The sequence below is a fragment of the Spinacia oleracea genome, chromosome 5, assembly GCF_020520425.1.
Source record: "Spinacia oleracea cultivar Varoflay chromosome 5, BTI_SOV_V1, whole genome shotgun sequence".
NCBI classification, from domain to species: domain Eukaryota; kingdom Viridiplantae; phylum Streptophyta; class Magnoliopsida; order Caryophyllales; family Amaranthaceae; genus Spinacia; species Spinacia oleracea.
In genome coordinates this window covers 10,341,023-10,362,538 of record NC_079491.1, presented here as the reverse complement: position 1 = coordinate 10,362,538, position 21,516 = coordinate 10,341,023, and the positions used below count along the sequence as shown (strand labels likewise).

General features: G+C 37.0%; 2 protein-coding genes across 2 annotated transcripts; both read right to left on the bottom strand.

The window, feature by feature from the left end:
- Positions 1-590: 590 nt before the first annotated feature.
- LOC110798920 (cation/H(+) antiporter 14-like) lies at positions 591-3,766 on the bottom strand. The gene is made up of 2 exons (XM_022004119.2): positions 2,815-3,766; positions 591-2,274 (listed from the first exon to the last, which is right to left on the bottom strand). The coding sequence occupies exons 1-2, from the start codon at positions 3,709-3,711 to the stop codon at positions 1,156-1,158; spliced, it is 2,016 nt and encodes a 671-aa protein (XP_021859811.2). The 5' UTR covers positions 3,712-3,766; the 3' UTR covers positions 591-1,155.
- An 11,327-nt stretch (positions 3,767-15,093) lies between these two features.
- LOC110798910 (cation/H(+) antiporter 14) lies at positions 15,094-20,298 on the bottom strand. Its single transcript, XM_022004111.2, has 4 exons — positions 19,738-20,298; positions 17,882-18,853; positions 16,601-17,213; positions 15,094-15,706 (listed from the first exon to the last, which is right to left on the bottom strand). The coding sequence occupies exons 1-4, from the start codon at positions 19,993-19,995 to the stop codon at positions 15,180-15,182; spliced, it is 2,370 nt and encodes a 789-aa protein (XP_021859803.1). The 5' UTR covers positions 19,996-20,298; the 3' UTR covers positions 15,094-15,179.
- Between the last annotated feature and the right edge of the window lie 1,218 nt (positions 20,299-21,516).

Here is a 21,516-nt window from a genome sequence, read left to right as displayed (position 1 = left end):
TTTGCTCTTTACGTTTTCCTTTTTGGGTGTCTTAAAATGGTCTTAATATTTCCTTTTATATTATCACATAAATGCTTTAATATTCCATAAAATTTTGTGTACAATGATTATTTTAACCAATTAAATTCATTTGGTAATTTAATCTCTCACACTTTTCTATTGGTCATTAATTTTATTTTCTCATTTTTCCAATATTAGAATTTTGATAAGAGTGAAAATATTATAAATAAACGTAATTATCCTTGATTAAATTAAAAAATAAGAGGAATTTCAATGCACATGAGTTAATCTTTATTAAACGTGCAAAATGCCAAATATAAAGAAAAAAAACGGAAGAAATATTTATTCACCATCGATCCGACTAAATTTGACACCTTATTTTAAGGGATAAGTTGTTACCACAAATTTATTTTTTAATGCAACTAAAACAAAGTGTCATTGTGTGATACGAGTATCATTGGAATCATCAAAAGTACCATTAAATACACCGACACTAGCATTACACTATTAATGGTATTAATTTTAAATTAAAACATATATTTGTTATCAGGGGCGGAATCTGAAATTATGTATAAGGGGGTCAAAAATTAACTTATAATTTTTATAATAATGGAAAACAAAAATAAAATTAAAAAACAAGATTAAAAGTGAGGGAGCTAAGATTCAAACCTTATACTTCTAACTACCTCTAACTTTTAGGTAAAACTAACCAGTAAAGCTATATTAAATATGTGCCATTGTAGTACTTATTTAAATTTTAAACATATCATGGGGGCCCATGGCCCCTGCCAAGCCCCCCAATTCCCCCCCTATTTGCTATTCCAAATTCAATCTATACTTCAAGACAATGTAAAAACTAATAATTTTGTGATTATTCACTAACTTTCACATCGAAGTATATTTAGGACAAAATTGTGTGCGAACGAGTCACAAGCACATTACAAATTATAAATGGAATCAGTCCTAGGGCACCGGAGGATTGCTTGACTTGGGATTCTTCGAACGATGGGTTGTATTCTGTAAAGATTAATGGCTTATATGTTAGGGAAGTCCTGCACTTTGCACATGTTTTCCTCCAATTTTGATTTCTACCTCTCAATGCTCAATGCTCAATAATCAATATCATCCCCATCAACATCAACATAATTTTGATTCCTATAAGCTAGGCCGCTCTTGCACAACTAAAACCGAGAACTCAAATTCCGGTGATACTAACATATCACCTAAAATCCCTAACTCCGGATAATCACACCACCGGTCCAAAAGCCCGAACAAAGGAACACACCCGGGCTCATGGTATTTACCAACTATCACCAAATCAAATTCATCTTTCATCTTTACAACCACACTAGTAGTTTCTCCACCATCGTTAACAACCACCTCTTCAAACGACACTCTTTCATTATCTATACACCGAAGTTGGAAACTATTAATGGCGTCATTGTCCTCAAAGTTGTCGTCATCACTTTGAGTCTTATTAATCGATATCAACCTAACAACGTCGACCCTAATTCTTGGATTGTTTGCGAATACAGTGGTAAACGCTAAAGCCTCTTGATCATCAACCCCGCCTATGAAGAAAATAGCAACACGATACACATCACTAAAGTTGGCCAAATTCTGATCTCCTCGATCAACTAGCATACCTATTGAACAAGGTGCCATATCTAACACCATTTTATTGACATCTCTAATGTTTTGAGAATGATGTTTGAATCCCTTGGTGTTATTATAATTAGTCCATTGTGCGTGGAAAGGTAGAATGAGTAAACTCACGTTATTGTCATGTGAGACACTACATATGTCGTTGTGCATAGCCGCATATGAAGATACTGAAACGTAATGTTGCGGGCGAATAACACCATTAGTCTTGTGTTCAAGGCTTACCAAAGCGTTTACAGTGCGGTTGCAACGAGAGAGGTTAGATCGGTAAGCAGCCGATGATTGGATCTCATGTAGGGGTGCGAGGATTGGGAGGGAGACACCGCTAGTGATGATTGGAATTATTTGAAGGGCAATTACGGGTATTGACTTCTTTGTACTAATAGGGTGAAAAGCTTGGAGAAGACGCATAATTCCAGGTAGATTTTCTTCCTTAAAAATACATGATAATACTTGTAAATTGCCAGCTTCCGATGATGAAATCACACCTTGTCTTATAATGGTTGTATATTGTGTTGATGGTTTATATAGATGTCTTACGAGGGGTAACAAGGCTCCAGTCCAGATAAAAATATGTAGTGACATTGTTGTGCATTGTTCTGTACTCAATTCCTGCAGTTTTATGCAAACATCATGTAAATCCTACAATAGATTTTAATCTTGAAAAATAGAAACACCTTAACCACAAAACAATTAAAGGTTTTATATACTACGTATAACCTTAAAAAGTTGCTAAATATGAGAATAGAAAAAATAATTTCAAACGATACGTTTCAAATTAAGAAAATCCAACTTAATTAGGCTTTATTCTCTTTACCTGGTATATGGTCTGGTTTTTTATTTTCTGGTCTGGTGTGGTCGATCTGATTCTTTCACATCTGGTCTAAATGTTTTTGTGAGTGTTTTTTTTTTTTTTTTTTTTGATTTGGTCGGATTTTTTGTCTGGTATAATAAACAATAAAAATAAGGAGAAGAAAATAGAGCCTTAAACTCTCATATGAAATGAGTTTATATAGGAAAAATTATCGATCTTTACAACAGTTGGTTAATAAACTCAAAATAGTCCGTAAAAGATCGATAATTTGTGAATTATGAAAAAGGGTGCATAAGGACCAAATCAAGTGAAATATATAAACGAAATAAGTAGCTTACCCCAACTTGTTGATATTGGCCAATCTTAATTAAATTAATAAAACCTCCAGAAGCCATGATGATTGAAAGACAAAAGGCGGTCTTGAGATGAACTCCAAAACACATGGAAGAAATAAGAGTTGCCAAAAATTTACCAGAAGCACCCATAATCAAAAGAGTCTCTAATACAAAAGATTTAATATGGAGAGAATTCAAATCTGCTCGAAATCCATGGACTGCACAGAAGATAGGGAACAAAACAGATGAAGTAATGGCGTCTAATTTCTCGTACAAAATCGTGGATAATGGTTCCGTGGGTAGGAAGAATCCGAACAAGAAAACAGCAAAAAAGTGTTGCATTTGTAAGCTAAGGAAGGCTAACAAAAGAACAATTAAGAATATGGCGAAAAAATGGGATTCTTTAACACGTTTTCCTTCGGGTGTATAACTAATAATGTGAATGACTAATGGCCTACAAACTATAAGCATCAAAATGTAGGTTCCAATAACCATGATTGGGTGCAAGAAGTTTCCTTCGATTACAGGAAATATAACATTGTCAACCAATGTATTCAAAAACATTCCAAATATATCAAGGATCAAAGATACCGTACAAGCCAAACGACCTAGCTCGGAGTTGCCTATGCCAATTTCATTAACGTGGTTGCACGTAACCACGAAGAAACTTTGAGCATTAAGAAGAATTATCCTCCTTATTCCATCGTTTGAAGTTATGTTAAGGATTTTCAATCCAACATAACTAAACGCAATTGAGGCGAAAAACCCTAAATAACAGATGATGGTAGTTTGCTTGTCTATGTTTTTCAGTAATGCTCCTATATTAGTTTCGACGCCTAATTTGAATGAGTAACATATGAACCCTAAATATGCGAAGGTTTTGAACATGTAAACCATCATTGGCTGGAGTAATGCCGCGAAATTGAATGTATTCCAGTGGTATAATAGTCCGATTACAAAACCACCCTGCATATAAAACATATATTTATTTATTGATAAACGTGAAAAATATAAACTGGAATATCATTATGGAAACGTATCCGTCTTTTAATACTTGCAACGTTTGGACTTTTGCCACTATTCATATAATCTACTTTGACTATTCGTAGTGTTTTTTATATAAGATAAAACATAGTCATGTGGGATCTTGTTAGATTCGTCTCAATGTGTATTTTCAAAATATCAACTTTTTATAATTTTTGCATAAAGAGAATTTAAGATATAAATTATCAAAGTTGTGCATTGGCATGCGTGAAACTAACAAACGTTGCGAGTATTAAAAGACAGAGGAAGTATATAGTTTTGGATTAAAAAGAATTAAAATTAGGGTTTAACTTACAAACATCTTAGTCATAATTGGCAAGCCAATAGGTCTAAGCAAGTAAGATGTCGTTGCAGTTGTAAACAAGATTATTGCGAGCAGCATTATACATGTTGATGATTCCGAACCACGAGGGTAAGTCGGATCGGTCCACACGCCCTGGCTAGTTCCTAAAAACATAGGTTGTTTTTGGCATAGAATCATGGTGTGGTTCCATCTAGCCTGACTCCAGTTATTTTTTAATGCCATGTTATTAACTACTTCAACTTGTAGCTCGTCTTTTACTCTTCATAAAAACGGATTTGCGCGAAAATATGCTTGGGAAAAAGGAAATGAATGATGAAGATTAATGTCTAAAGGAAAAAGAGATGAAGGGGATAGAATTAGGATGAATATATTGTGTTTGGTGTAATGAACAATAATTATTCTTCAGTTTATCTAAGTTTTCTAAAGAAAGAAATTTCATCCCTAGAATTGGTTGTTATAATTTGTCATGCATGAAAATACTATATTTAGATGAATGTGATTCATCAACGGTTTCTTAGATTTTATGATATTACCATCGATTTAAGACCTACTCCCTCTGTCTCAATTTGATTTTCCAAGTTTTTTATGTTGTTTTATGCGATAAATGGATGTTGGTTTATTTATTATATTTTATCAGAAAATAGTTGTGATAGGAGACGGTGGGGAAGTATTTTATTTGAATGAGTGAGTGAGTGAGTGGATGGTTTAACTTTTGACAGTGGAAATGTGACGATTAAATAGGGATTGATGGAGTAACTTTATAAAACTTGTCTATCTTAATTAACTTGAAGGACTTTTGTGGAGCTTTTTGTAGGTTACTAAATTGTTTAGTTCCGCCCCTAAAACTTGTGTAATTGTATAAGTTGCAATATTATATATACTGCGTATTTTTCCTACCCGCCTCCCTAATTAAAGTGTTCAAGATATTCGTTGCAAATTAGTTAATACTGATATTTACCAAAAACTTATACAACATACCTCAACATCTCTTAAATGTCTTATTGATATATATAGATGAGCGATGTTGTTTGTTGTTCTGAAGAAGATAGAAGAATTTTTTAGTTTACCAATTAAAGGATGTTTGATGCTGATTTATCAACCCCCTCTTCTCCATTGCTTCATGTAACCTCAATTCAAGCGTTGGGTGATTATTGAAGGAAAGATGAAGGTTTAATGGGAGAAATATAAAAATTAAGAAACTGTTATTGGTCGTTTTGTACGACGTGAGGTCGACGCTGGAACAAGTCATCGCAAGTCAGTCCGTCCTCGGATCCTATTAAGGAAGCAGTCAAGGTTGGTTCCTATATTCAAGGAGCCATCATCTCCACTATATGCTTGTTGGACAAGGTCAAGGAAGCTAGCAAGGGTCAAACAAACAGTTAGAGGAGATCAAGGGATCAGTTGAGAGTATCAAGGAATAACTAACGGCATTATTCTGTCTTCTATGCTTGACCTAGTACTATATAAAGACCATGAATCCGCAATGAGAGGCCACTTCCAATCTCCATCTAGAACGCCTACAATGAAACCCAGGCTTCCCATGTTCTGCCATTTACTCCACTAACACACGTTATCCGAACGGCTACGGTATATATATATACTATCCCTTCATGCTCCTAGGATCCGATGGCTTTTCCCGTAGCTCCTGCAACAAATATAAGCTAGCCTTCCTCTTATCTTCCACATGGGTATTCCATCAAGATATTAACCATTGTCGTTCATCTTTAGCCAAGGTATACTAAACCAATTACACTCTCTTTATACACCTACCCTTGCATTAAGCCTACTGCCCTATTATAAAGCTCTTTCACAACGAGTCTTCCCTGAATGTCTCGTCCGCTTACGTACTCCCACAATATTTGCCACACCTACTTGTGTTTACCCTATTATATTAGCTATATTTACGTTCTTGCGAATATACAATGTAATTGTACTCAGTAAGGCTTTTTACGCCTATTACCTAGTGGATTGGTGGACTCATGGCCACCCGCGGTTTTTATCCCTTTCGGGTTTTCCGCGTCACCATCTCTTGTCTTGTCTCTCTTTATTTCCGCCCTTTATTTCATGTCATTTACATACTTTATTTTATCTAGTCGTCTATGTCCCAACCAAAGGTCGTCCATACGAAATTTGGCATAAACAGTTTGGCACCGTCTGTGGGGAGATGGCTAGATTTATCTTCAAACACATATCCACAAATATCCTCTCAAACACAATATCCGACCCACTTGGGTTCACCAATAAAGTTGTCGCCAGGCTATGGATTGTTGTCATACTTTGTCGCCACCATGAGAAGGAGCTACGTCAGGGCACATGTCGTCAACATGACAGGTGTCGTCGACGGGTCAGGTGCCGTCGACGGGTCAGGCGTCGTCGACGGTCAGGTGTCGTCGACGGGTCAGGTTTCGTCGACCGGTCAGGTGTCATCGACGGGTCAGGTGTCGTCGACGGTCAGGTGTCGTCGACGGGTCAGGTGTCGTCGACGGTCAGGCGTCGTCGACGGGTCAGGTGTCGTCACCAGGCTCGTTAGTCGATGGAATATAGAATGACGTCAGGGTACATGTCGTCGCCAGATCAGGTGTCGACATCAGCAGGTGTCATCGCTAGAAGTGACGCGTCTGAGTGGTCGAATTCAACCTAGATGATGCATATCGTGACAACAACGACACCAACGCTTGATGACATCGAAAATAGGTACTAATATTTATAATATTCAACTCTAATCGTTTGGCCTCGTTTTCGAATACGTGACAGGTTTCGGTCTAGACGTCACGGACCATCATGCAGATGTCACCACAAACAAGATACAATATGAGTTGTCTCGTACCTTGATAAGATCTCGAGACGATTTAACACTTGACGTCGCGAGAAGTATGGTATAAAACTCAACCCCAGTGATTTTAATTTAAACTAATATTGTTTCTAGTCCTTGTTGTCACTAAAACAGATGCGAACACGTGACGTCATCCACCAATGACATGACGTCAACATAGTTTCATCCGACGTGACCTCCACATCAGTCGACGACGTCTCCAAAAACGAAGGCGACAAATGGAGATTCAACAACAAATTGTCGGCAATACTAGATTTTGTGGCTAACTTCAGTCCAAGTATCAAATAGGAGAATTTGTAGTTGTCCTGAAGTCGCCACAGGGGAGCATATAGTATACTCTATCTCATTTAATTTTCATATAGTATACTTGATTTGCTTTTTATATAGTATACTTTGCTTGTTTTAATTTCCAAAAGCACTTTCAAATATATGCTATAAGTTGTTATCCTACTTTTTGTACTAACGTCGTCACCACTTGTCGTTTGATCATGTCGTGTCGCCAAGTATTGTCTTGTTTACAGGTATTGACGTGTCGCTTGGCTAGGTCATGAATACATCAGGCGACCGACGTTAGAATGCAGGTGACAAGGTACTGTCTTGTCTACAGATACTGACGTGTCGCTTGGCAAGGTCGTGAGTAAAGTAGGCGACCAACGTTAGAAGTGTTACACGAGGTCACGACACAACATGAGGTCACGACGACACAACATGACGCCACGACAGCAAGACGCGACCATTCTGGTTACCCCTGTGACGACAAGAAGTTTCTCGGTGTTAAACATGGTACGTAGAAGTGATTATCGAACATCTTTATTTTAACAATATATTTCTTCGTAAGTTCGCCAACAGATCGTTGATTGATACATGAATATCAATGGGGGCTAAAGGTACGAACATACTTTCGAAGTGAGTTATCTTTTATTTATAATATACACGTATTGTCGCTGCCACGTACATCGCAGATCGTGAGGGTCATCAACACAATCGAATGGTATGAGTGACTCAATTCATTTATTAATGACGTCAAAATTTTATAAACTAACACCTCATATCCTATTGAAATTTTCTCATATATCATCCGTGATAACTATTTTTCATTTACTAACGACATGCCGCGACTATACGCGTTAGTATGTATATTAATGACAACAGATTACCTTGATCATGACGGTATGCCCCGACGCCACGAGATGGCAATGACCGATGACACGACGCCACCAGACTACCGAGAAAGCTAAGGAAATCGGAATGTCGAATAATCATCATCAATGACCATGATGACACATGAGTAACTTCTAAACTATTTTTCACACACTTTCTCATTTCAATTCATTCATTGTTGTTCTCTTGTATTAATATGTCTCGTATCCAACGTTCATCAAGTTAAACTAATAAATTTTTGCATCGCACCATGAATGTCTCAATTTTTCTAATGACTAAACCATTTTATCAAATCGTTTTGAGGTAATTTGACTTGACACATGAGACGTTTAGAGGTTGCATCATGCTGGCACGCATGTACGAAGTCAAATATAAACGAACGTCATCATATCTGTGGCCGACTTCAGTCATGATATCTTCCTAAAGCCGCCACAGGGGGGCAAGATAGTACATACTCCCGTTCAGTTTAATATACTTGTTACAACTTTGAAGTTTAACTGACGATGTGATACAATTTATTTTCATGATGATCTTGTCGTAAGATTTTGGTAACAGGTATGATGCTAAGACAAATGTACGAACACTGGGGGCTCAACCACTATCACATGTCGAAATAGGCGGATAAAGAAAATTCATTGGGTTTCCCAAAGACGACAAGTGATAAGACGTCAACCGATTAACAAGAAAGGTAATTTATAAAGAGTTCACATGTATTTGAATTTACGACATATTGTAATGTAAGTTTGTCAAATGATTTTACCAAAGACGTTAAGAAAAAGTCCACTTCTTAAGACAGTATAAGGAATTCACATTAACCATATGTTCTTTCTTGTGCCACATTGCGAGGATCAACCAATAAGTCGACCAACGTTGGAATGGACAATGTCAAGACCAGCGATGCGTCATCATTCAACATGACGGTACGACGCCAGATGTGACGACGATGGTACAAGCGATGGCAATGATCTCAGGAACGAAAACAAGATCGGCGACGAGAGGTGTCACGACATCAGGACAATGCTGTTGATTGTAGAATCGTCATCAAGGGACAGTCAACGACTCGACGTAATTTCGTTACATGAGCCCATATTAAGTAATATCTAACACTTACTTCGTGCGTTAATTAATTTATTACATTTTTTACTACACTGCGATTAAAGTTCAATTTCAGTTTTTGTTATTTGTCGCATTGAATATATCTTTCCAAACGCAATTATATTATATTTATGTTTCATCTTATTCATTTGAAAATCAACGCTAACATCGCATCAAGCGAACGTCCACCTCTACCTTTTCTATCCTCAATAGATCACTTGTTGACGATATCACGAACGACAACAGCAACGAACGACATCATCAGAAGACGACATCAACGAACGACGCTATCAACTACAAGCGACGACGTCTCCGTGGTCATAACCCTTAAACTTATTGGATCCCAACGACGACGTGTCTCTTCTAAGCGCGACCACTACACACGACGCAGGTACTATTTATGTGCACATAGCTTCGTTCTTTGAGTACCTTACAAGTGACATTTATTCCACAACGAATAATAGATATAGCATAAACAACATTTTAAGCTAACAACGTGTATGCACCCCCGACACTCGTCCAAACGGCTAACCAATCGCCAAATATAAAATAGCAAACTCACGTCTTTCCTCCTGAACACTGACGAAAAACAAAGCAAACCCAGAATGCTCAAAACCTACTTAAATTGATGTTCTAAAAATCCCATAGGCTAAAGTCTTATGCCATAGACTACACCATCAAAACATCTTATCCCTTGTCCCCATGTTATAGGAAACCTCACAACCCTTCGAATATTCTTGACATTCGTCATAAGGTTGCTTCAAATCATTCACTCCATTCACCTGTAACTTCAACTTAGTCTCCTGCTACCTACCCTCACACGACATTACATCCGACTAAAATAATTCGACATTATGCCCAATCGACGCAACTTCCTTCTCTAAATTCTTCGCATGACTACGAACAAACGAAAAGGCTTATATCGCCTGCATACGATAGATGTCACACAACAGCGACAATAGAGGCACGCCTGTAAACATCAGATGACCGACTGAGATACAACAGTTAGCCATGGCGCCTGTAAACATTAGACGACAGACTAAGATACAATCGTTGGCCATGACGCCTGTAAACATCAGACGAAAGACTAAGATACAACAGTTGGCCATGACGCCTGTAAACATCAGAAGACAGACTAAGATACAACAGTTGGCCATGACACCTGTAAACATCAAACGACGGACTAAGGTACAATAGTTGGCCGTGACGCCCGCAAATATCAAACGACAGACGAAGATACAAAAGTTGGCCATGACGCTAGATACCTAACTAACGTTGTGTCTCAACATATATGTTTTCGCACAGGTTTTTTGAGAATTACATTCTGTTGTCTCACGCTCGTTAAGAGGAACGATTCTTTCACAAGATGTCAGGTTTACGTCTAATTAAGCTAAGGACACCAACGCCAACATGAAGACGCCAATATACGCATGATGACGTCAAGTGCTGTCAAAAATCATGGATGACACCAAGTTGCGACGCCACTGATCAAGATTAAGTATGGAAGACGACGGACAAGACGAAGACAATGACAGATTAGCATCGACATCAAATGAACGCGGTGACAGACTTTGAAGATTATTTTCCTAACTTTCGACTCCCTACAATTAGGAAAATGGGGGCTATTGTTATTGGTCGTTTTGTACGACGTGAGGTCGACGCTGGAACAAGTCATCGCAAGTCAGTCCGTCCTCGGATCCTATTAAGGAAGCAGTCAAGGTTGGTTCCTATATTCAAGGAGCCATCATCTCCACTATATGCTTGTTGGACAAGGTCAAGGAAGCTAGCAAGGGTCAAACAAACAGTTAGAGGAGATCAAGGGATCAGTTGAGAGTATCAAGGAATAACTAACGGCATTATTCTGTCTTCTATGCTTGACCTAGTACTATATAAAGACCATGAATCCGCAATGAGAGGCCACTTCCAATCTCCATCTAGAACGCCTACAATGAAACCCAGGCTTCCCATGTTCTGCCATTTACTCCACTAACACACGTTATCCGAACGGCTACGGTATATATATATACTATCCCTTCATGCTCCTAGGATCCGATGGCTTTTCCCGTAGCTCCTGCAACAAATATAATCTAGCCTTCCTCTTATCTTCCACATGGGTATTCCATCAAGATATTAACCATTGTCGTTCATCTTTAGCCAAGGTATACTAAACCAATTACACTCTCTTTATACACCTACCCTTGCATTAAGCCTACTGCCCTATTATAAAGCTCTTTCACAACGAGTCTTCCCTGAATGTCTCGTCCGCTTACGTACTCCCACAATATTTGCCACACCTACTTGTGTTTACCCTATTATATTAGCTATATTTACGTTCTTGCGAATATACAATGTAATTGTACTCAGTAAGGCTTTTTACGCCTATTACCTAGTGGATTGGTGGACTCATGGCCACCCGCGATTTTTATCCCTTTCGGGTTTTCCGCGTCACCATCTCTTGTCTTGTCTCTCTTTATTTCTGCCCTTTATTTCATGTCATTTACATACTTTATTTTATCTAGTCGTCTATGTCCCAACCAAAGGTCGTCCATACGAAATTTGGCATAAACAGAAACTAGCTAGAAAATTAGGTTGAACTAGGCATAAAAGAGCTGAGGGAGGGAATCTATCTATCTATACTATTATTAAATCTCCAAGGCAAATCATGTTACGCGGCCATGTGTCACCTTCTCTAAATATGACAAGGCGCCACATCAACAATGACATGGAGGATGTGCTTTTGATACATTGATACACAAAATGCTTTTGTTAGAGTTCGAACATGGAACCAACAAGAAAAATAATAGAAAGCTTACCATCTTAGCTATACTATAATTTATGTCTTTTAACTCTATTTAAATATATTTAAGTGGGATAGGATTAGTGTACATGTATTTATACTATTTTTCACATGATAAATGTTATTAATGTTCACCACATAGTGATTGCAAGAAAATTTAATTTTGTTACCATTATTAAAAATGGGTTTGATAATTTCTTCATTTTTAATTTGTCTAATTTCCACATATAATAGAACATGTTTTCATTAATTAGTCAACAATTGTGTTAGCATATATTGATCATATCATATATACAAAATATTTATTAGATATTAGACATGATTTACGAATACTAAGAACCCAAAAAGGGAAAACGCTATTACTAAAAAAGATACATACTACATACATTTCATTCACATCCAAATAAAATAAACGATCGAACCAATTGTCTGTTGGTTCAGTGGTGATTGAGGCTGAACTTGGTAGAGAGTACCCCGTGTTCGATCCACCGCAACAACAATTGGGAGGGGACTGGAACCTATCCACTCAGAACTCGCTCCGAATCCGGATTAGCCATAAGGTTGAACCGGGTGGTACACCAAAAAAAAAAGATCTCCAGATAGTTATTGAAAAGGTCAAACTCGCATACCCAACACATGTAAACAACGTAAATAAAATATTTCATGTATTATTCAACATTGTAAGTTTGTAACCGGGGCATCGCCCGGGACACACACTAGTTGAGTCGTTAAAATTCATGTGACCACCATGTAGGGAAGTCTATCAACGACCATAATCCGGCATAACGTACTATATCGTAACATATATGTTTTAATTTTTTTTAAGGTAGTTAATTAATTACGAGTATAACATTCTTTTTATAAAGTACTTTTTTGTAAAAACTGAAATTTAAGGAAATTGCACCCTTATCCTCCCTACCTACCAACCCACCTGTTATCCCTCTTCTAACTCCATTCCGGTGGGCCCGCCCCCTCACCCCTCTATTCCTGTCGGTGCAGCTCTGTCGATGTCACCACAGCCATAGGCATCGTCATTGCCGACTCCCTCAAAAAAAGTAATTAAAAACGTAAATGGACGACGACCTCCCTTCAATTTTGTACATTTGGATAAATTATTTATCGATGATATAATTAGTAAATGACTTTTTAAAAAAAAGAACCTATTTAATAATAAATTATTAAAAACATAAAAAATAAATTAGTTAAATAATATTACCTATAATAAATTTGACAAAGAATTAGTTAAGCAACGCGTAATAACAAAAATGAAAAAAATACGGAATAGGGCTGAGATCTCTATCTTGTCCTAGGGTGGGAATTGGGGTGGGAGCCCTATTCCGTATTTTGGATTGGAGCAAAAAATGATAAACACGGAATAGGGATGAGATTCCTATCTTGTCCTAGGGAAGAAATTGGGATACGAGCCATATTCCGTGTTTGTGGATGGCGGCAAAAATGATACACACGGAATAGGGCTGAGATCCTTATTTTGTCCTAGGGTGGGAATTGGGAAAGGAGCCATATTCTGTGTTGGGTAATGGTAACGACAAACAAAAGGTGGAATAGGATTGGGATCCCTATTCCATTCCTAGGCTGGAATAGGGCCAATATTCCTATTCCTACCTAGGAATGGAATAGGTTTCTTAGCCCTATTCTAAGTAAAACACGAAATAAGGTCAAGATCCCTATTCCGTATTTTACATGGAATAGGGTTGAAATTCTTATTCCATACCTAGATAAGAATAGGATTTTTGGCCTTATTCCTTAATTTTATTTTATTTTTTTAAAAAAGAATCAAACCTATAACTCGGTCGTCGACGATGGTGGAGGCGGCATCCCTTCTAGCTACTTGACCCAACGAGATAGTCTTTTACTTCTTCTTGGGACCCTTTTCAAACTCGTTCATGGTGGTGCGCCGACGTTTGTGATGGGAAAAGAACAGAGCCTTCGTGGATGGTGGTGCACAGGCGGTAATGAGGTGAATGGGGATGATTTCTCCAACTATGGGTGGCGAAAAACAGGTCAGTTACATGAGGTGGTGGATGACGGTGGTGGGTGGTTGTGGTATTTGGAGGTGGTGGGTGGTGGTGGTGGATTTCGGTGGTGGGTGGATGTGATAGTTGGAGGTAGTGGGTGACGGTGGTGGGTTCCCGCAGTGGGTGGAAGTGGTGGATGACGTTTGTGGGTGCCCGCAGTGGGTGGCGCCGGTGGGAAGGGGGTGGAGGGGGGGTTGAATATATAAGAGTAATATCGGGTTTTCACCATTAAAAAAACAGACGACATGCGTAAAAGCGGGTGTTGAATAGCGTGGCATTAATTTTTTACCAACACAAAATCTACAAAAAAATTTAGAAAATAAAAATATTGTGTATTATCTTGCTTATGGAGAGCATAATTAATTTTCCCAAAAATGTACTCTTTTCAAAAATAGTAATTATTACTCCAAAAAAATACGAAAGTATAAGATTGTCTGTGTTTTATCAGGTTTGGTTAATTATACTCCCTCCGTCCCGGAACACTCGACCCGGTTTGACCGGCACAGAGTTTAAGGGACTTGAATTGACTTATTTAATTTAATAGGTAGTAGTCGATAGTGGGGTATTATTTTAATGTAGTTAGTGGGAGGTGAGTTAAGAGGTGGGGTTGGGGGAGAGTAGAGGTTGAATTTTTAATTTATTTTTTGTATGGAGTAGGGGTAGGTGGGTTAATAGGGGTGAAGTGAGAAATAATATAATATTGTTAGAATATTTTCATTTTTTAAAACAGGTCAAGCTTTAAGGGACGGCCCGATAAGAAAAATAGGTCAAGTATTCCGGGACAGAGGGAGTAGTCGTCTTTTATTTTTTGTTTGATTCATTTTCGAGAGGGTTTTTAGCCGAGAGCATTTTCGAGAGAATTCAAAAGAGATGATTGGTTAATTATAAGTCATTAATAGTCCATTTGTTGTTTGGTTTATTGTTTATGTTTTTTATTTTTTTTGTGGGAGTAAAATATGCACTACGTAGTTCGTCACCTCGATCATGAGTTAGTTTTATATAATACGGAAACTATCAAAAAATCATCAACTAGATTATCATTACAAAAAAAAAAAAAAAAAAGCAACGCTATAGTGCATGTTTAAGGCATGATTATTATCACATTACAAAATCATCAATTAGATCATCATTTTCCGTTGTCTTATGAGGTTCTTCTTGCACAACTAATACCGAAAAGTTAAACTCCGGCGTGATAAGCAAATCGCCGAGAATCCCCAACTCCGGGTACTCGCACCACCGATCCGTAAGCCCGAACAAAGGAGTACAACCGGGCTCATGGTATCTACCAACTACGGCTAAATCAATATCATTTTTTACGGCGATTACAGCATTCGTCGTCTCTGCCCCGTCATTGACTACCACCTCCTGTAACGACATTCTCTCGTTACCCTGAAGTTTGTGGTAAAATTCTTGTAGCACTGCATAGTCGTCAAAACTATGGGTGTTACTTTCTGACATTTTAGTCTTCAACCAAACAACTGTTAGCTTAATGCTAGGATGACTAGCGAATAAGGTGGCGTATGCGAGCGCCTCGTGATCGTCTGCCCCGCCTATGAAGAAGATAGCAATGCGGTACTCCGTGTCTAGTAAGGACACATCCTTGTCCCCTCGATCGATTAGCAGCCCTACAATATATGTCCAAGGGTAAAGAATGTTAAGTTACTTGAGGCCGAACAATATAGATTTTGTGTTTCGTAAAATATAGAGTTAACAATATAGAGTTAAGTGACTGGGGTGCAAATGAGCCGATACGTTTGTGAACAATTTACGAATAAGCTCGGTCATTAAGAAATGACTTAATGAACAAGCTCCAGCAAATATTTGAGGCTCGTTTACTAAAAGAAAGTTATGTTACTTGAGGCCGAACAACATAGATTTTGAGTTTTGTAAAACATATACAAGTACTAGGGGATGGGCCAAAAGTTAGTGAATAGCTTGCGAAAAAGCTCGGTCATTAAGAAAACGAATAAGCCTAAAAAGACAAAATTGGGTCATTTCGGAAAACTCCTATTTCGGGTCGGGTACAGGTTTGGATCGTGTCCATTCGCGTATGGTGGAATAATTTGGTTTATGCATTGTCAGGATGGGGCAATTTCGATTCGAGTTATCGGGTTATTTTCCATCGAATCTTTTTTTTTCGGGTTAGATCTTTTTTATGTTAGATAAGGCTTTGTGACCGGATGATTCGGGTCAATTCAATTCGGTTATTTTGGTTCAGGCCGATTCGTTTCAGTTATTTGGTTCTGGTCAAACCGGGTATCAAGTCATATCATATTTAGTCAATTTCGCAATTATTTTGATTTTGTTTCGAGTCGTTTTTAGGTTTCAGGTTAACTTTGGGTCGTCGTTTCAAGTCAAAATCGAGAATATGGATCGATTCAATCGGATCCAGGTCGATTTTATCAGGTCTAACAACAACCAAGTTAAAAATTAAACAGAAAATAAGGATATTTAGATATTTTAGATGGACACCAGACTTCCCCATAATTTAAAAACAAAAAGTTTCAAAATTCTCATACCTGTAGAACACGGTGCGTTTTCAAAAACCAACTTGTTAACCTCTCTAACAGATTCAGAGACATGTTCCACATTCCCTTCCGCAGTCCACTGTATATGAAAAGGTATGATAAGAAGACTAACTTTCTTATCATGCGCAAGGCTGCATATATCATTATGCATCGTAGCATACGAAGATACAGAAATATAATGTTGTAAACGAGCAGCACCATCAGTCCTACGTTCGAGACTCAACAACGAACTTATTATACGATTGCAACGACCGATGTTAGACCGGAAAGCAGCCGAGGATTGGATCTCGTGAAAGGGGGCGAGGATAGGTTGAGTGACGCGGCCAGTGAGTTGAATGAGTTGAAGAGCAATGACGGGGAGAGGCATTTCGTATCGAGGATTGAATGCTTCGATAAGACGGAGAATTCCAGCAAGATTTTCTTCTTTGTGGATACATGTTAGTACTTGTAAACTCCCGGTTTCTGCTGATGCGATCACACCTTGTCTTAAGATTGTTGAGTATTGTGTTGATGGGTTGTACATGAACCGAACTAGGGGTAAAAATATGCAGGTAGTTAACAAAATATGTAGCATTACTGTTGTGTATTGTTCTGGGTCCATAAGCTGCATTTCCAATTCATACACCATTTGTTAGGCTCCCATCATTACAACAAATTTCAGCTTAGTTAAGTTCAGTCAAGTTCCTTGATTTCTAACCCGATCATCATTGTTATTATTTTCCTTAATTTCTAATTACAACTTTCACTACTCGGTTCTTTTTACTTTCAACACTGGTTCTTGTTAATTGAATATACGGATTATTTATTCTTCTTAAAAACAGACCAGATAAGAAAAATCCAGACCTGACCATACCATACTAGAAAAGTAAAAGTACTCGCATAATACATTCAGACCAGATTAGACCAGAAAAATTATCATACCACATCAGTAAGAATCAGATCAGCCCACACAAGAAAAACAAAAAACACTCATAGAAAACATTCATACCAGACCAGAAAATTTTAGATCATACCAGCGCGCGTAGCAAGAGTCAGACCAGAAAAAAAAAAAAAAACAAATCAGACAACACCAGTAAGAATCAGACTAGACCAGAAAATAGAAAAATTAGATGAAGCTTGGCTAATTCATAACTAGTGTTTTTGTCACATACAATCACAAATTAAAACTGGTTTTGTATGTAGTTGAACATAACAAGGCATAATTTATTAGCATCATAATATCATATATGTACACCGTAGTGTGGAAAACTTAGATGAATTAGCAAGTCTTACCCCCTGATGACGAAATACTCCGAGCATAACCATGTCAAGGAAACCACCGGAGCACAAAATGATGCCAAGCGAAACAGCACTCCAGAAAGGCACACCAAAGATCTTGGAAGATATAACAGTTCCTAAGAACTTACCAGTAACAGTCATAAACACAATAAACTCGATCATCCTAGACTTTTTCCCTAGAGAATTAAAATCAGCCATGAATCCATGCATTGCACAAAACAAAGGCAAAAGCACACTCGAATTCATCAGATCCAAACGCTCGTTTAGAATCGAGGTAAGCGGCTCTTCAGGTAGGAAAACCGCGAACAAGAAAACCAGAAGTGGTTGAGCAACCAGTAAACTAAGTAGGGCTAAAATAAGAACAATCATGATAATGGCTAAGAAATGTGTGTCTTTCATTCTACGCCCTTCAGGGGTGTGACTAATAATAACCAAGATCAATGGTCTACAAACGAAGAACATAAATAGATACACCGCGATAACATAGAATGGTAATGAATAATGTTCGTTTTGGAAAGGGAAGTAGACATTGAAGATGAGGAAAGTCGAGAACATTCCATACACATCGATGACTAAAGATATTGCACAAGCTAAACGGCCTATTTCGGAGTTACTTATGCCTAGGTCATTGACATGGCTACATGTAACCATGAAGAAGGTTTGAGCATTCGTTATCATTTGTCTTATGTAACCAGGAAATTCTTCCTGGTTTATTTTTAGCATCATGAATCCTGTATAACCAAGTGCTAATGATGTAAAATAGCCTGAAAAACATATGATGATTGCCTTTTTTCTTACTTTTCTTATTAAGGCTAATAAGTTTGTTTCCACACCAAATATGAATGTGTAGAATATGAACCCTAATAGTGAGAAGGTGTTCATGAAGTAGTAAATTGTTGGGTGTACTAATGTTTTGAACTCTAGGGCATTCTTTGAGTATAATAGTCCAATTACCAAGAAACCACCCTGCACACACAACATACACAAACAAACTTTGATGTTAGTGCGAGGGATATCTCACATTGCAAGATCTACTCAAAGATCGTGGCTTTGATAAAGAAAACATTTATTTGATTCAATTTGTTAATGGTTATGCACTATTATTTGTTAGATTCAAATTTCTTTTATAGATGTCATATGACTTTTGATTAATCAATTTGTTTTCATATTAAAAAAAAGTACAATATCGCCTCTGTTATTTTTTCATAATGACACATATAATTCTTACAAAAGCTTATATATATGACAGTATTATATATATATATAAGACCAACTTGTTACCAAATAATTACGTATTGTGATCAAATAGGTATGCTCAATTAGTTATAATAAGTAGCGAAGCCAGGATTTAATAAACGGGGATCGACATGCTAATAAAACAATTATTTTATCCGTATTAATTTACTTTTTCTAATAAATACTTCCTCCGATTTTTAATACTCGCAACGTTTGTGTATTAACACTATTCATATATTCTATTTTGACTTGTTGGTGATTTATACGTAAGATAATTGTTAGATTCGTCTCAATTTGTACTTTCAAAATATTAGCTTTTATAATTTTTGCTTAAAGAGAATTAAAAATATTAATGATCAAAGTTTTGCATAGGCATGCGTGAAAGATACCAACGTTGCAAGTATTAAAAAATCGAAGGAAGTATAAGGTATATGTGGCTCCGCTATTGGACTATTGGTTATACTTTTCATCAAATAGTTATATTATGCCATCATATAGTCATGATTTATAATGATGACATCATCAGTCTTATGCTTGTGACGGTCTCATAACAGACGTACCCAAATGAGATAAACATAATATTTACGAGGATAAAAAGGGAAAGTAAAACTTACAAACATTTTGGCCATGGCAGGCAAGCCAATAGGTTTAAGGAGGAAGGAAGTGATTGTAGTAATAAGCAAGATTAAACAAAGTAGAAGAATGCATGTAGATGCATCCGACCCATGAGGATAGAGATGGTCGGCCCATATGGGTAGAGACCCTAAATATAAAGGCCGTTCTTGGCATAACATTTCCGACCCATTCCATGTACCCTCACTCCACAATTTGTATGGATCATATGTTGATTTTACCGATAGATATTCCGCCATGGGTTTTCGATTCGATTTTAGCTAACTTTTACGTCTCTTTAGAGATTGAATTGAGACGCGTTTACTATAGGTGGGTAGCATTAGCAAATCCGGGAGAGCCTATGAGGGTTTAGGAAGAAAAAAAATGTGAAAAAATATTTACAAAATTATGAGGGGAATGTTATAGAACTAGATAGAGGAATGGAGGTGGATTTGCTATAATAAGGAATTTAGGATGGAAAAAAAATAGGCAAATTATTCTTCCAAGGAAATCACCTTTGAGAAAATGATAGATTTCCTTGGAAAAATCATCTACCGGGAAAATAGGATGTACAATTGGTATTACCGGATTTTGAGTGGATAACTTTGAATATATATACAAGTTGCCTAAATAAAGAAAGATAATATCATTCCCAATGAAATTTTGGAATGTATCTAATTTTAGAAGAACTAGATTATATCCCGTGCATGCACGGATTTTGATTATTTTTTCACAAAATATTTAACTAAATATCTCCTAAACTATTGCATAGTTATAACATTTTTAACATACCCGTTTAAATTTATTCATCTAATATGCATAATTAAAATGCTAATACGAAAATTTGACCAAAATATTGAGTGATGTATTTTCCATTATTAATATAGCGATTTGACTAAAATATTACTAATTTAGAATAATTATTATTACGTCATATCTATTATTGTCTTAATTTAAAAACTAATTTTTTTTTTCCATACATATATACTCCCTCCGTCCCGGAATACTCGACCCGGTTTGACCGGCACAGAGTTTAAGGGACTTGAATTGACTTATTTAATTTAATAGGTAGTAGTTGATAGTGGGGTATTATTTTAATGTAGTTAGTGGGAAATGTGTGAAGGGGTGGGGTTGGGAGAGAGTAGGGTTGAATTTTTAATTATTTTTTGTATGGAGTAGGGGGTAGGTGGGTTAATAGGGGTGGAGTGAGAAATAATATAATATTGTTAGAATATTTCCATTTTTAGAAACAGGTCAAGTATTAAGGGACGGCCCGATAAGGAAAACATGTCAAGTATTCCGGGACGGAGGGAGTAGTTTATAAAAAAGGTAGAGCATAAAAATAAAATAAAATAGATACACTTTTTTGGAAAAATGATTTTTGGCTGAAAAAAATCGCACCAGGAATTGACACGTGTTATTCCTGATGTCAATTTTAATATATAGTAATAGATAGATGACATCATAGATATTATCATTGATGTACACAGTTGGCCTTGCTAATTATAAAATTACACATTTCTTTGATAGAATGATTAATTCATGACCATGGACTGGTAACATCATTTAGCTATCATTGATAGAAAAAACTATAGCAATATATATTTTCTTTGCCTTATCAGCAGTATAAAACTGCATCCGATGCGATGCGTGCTTCACATTTCAAAAAGAATGTACGGCACCTCATGGTATATGAATACATAAAAAATTGAATTTTAAAAGAGTCCATTAAAACATAAGAACATTACTAATTTACTACCAATGTGATAGATCAATGGTCT

Bases quoted from the DNA above. Each gene is read 5' to 3' on its own strand.
- LOC110798910 (XM_022004111.2), bottom strand. From the start codon at position 19,995: ATGGCGGAATATCTATCGGTAAAATCAACATATGATCCATACAAATTG. The intron at 18,854-19,737 runs GTAAGTTTTACT...TTGTGTGTGCAG, and splicing joins CTGCCATGGCCAAAATGTTT to GGTGGTTTCTTGGTAATTGG. The intron at 17,214-17,881 runs GTAAGACTTGCT...TTGGAAATGCAG, and splicing joins GAGTATTTCGTCATCAGGGG to CTTATGGACCCAGAACAATA.
- LOC110798920 (XM_022004119.2), bottom strand. From the start codon at position 3,711: ATGATGGTTTACATGTTCAAAACCTTCGCATATTTAGGGTTCATATGT. The intron at 2,275-2,814 runs GTAAGCTACTTA...ATAAAACTGCAG, and splicing joins GCCAATATCAACAAGTTGGG to GAATTGAGTACAGAACAATG.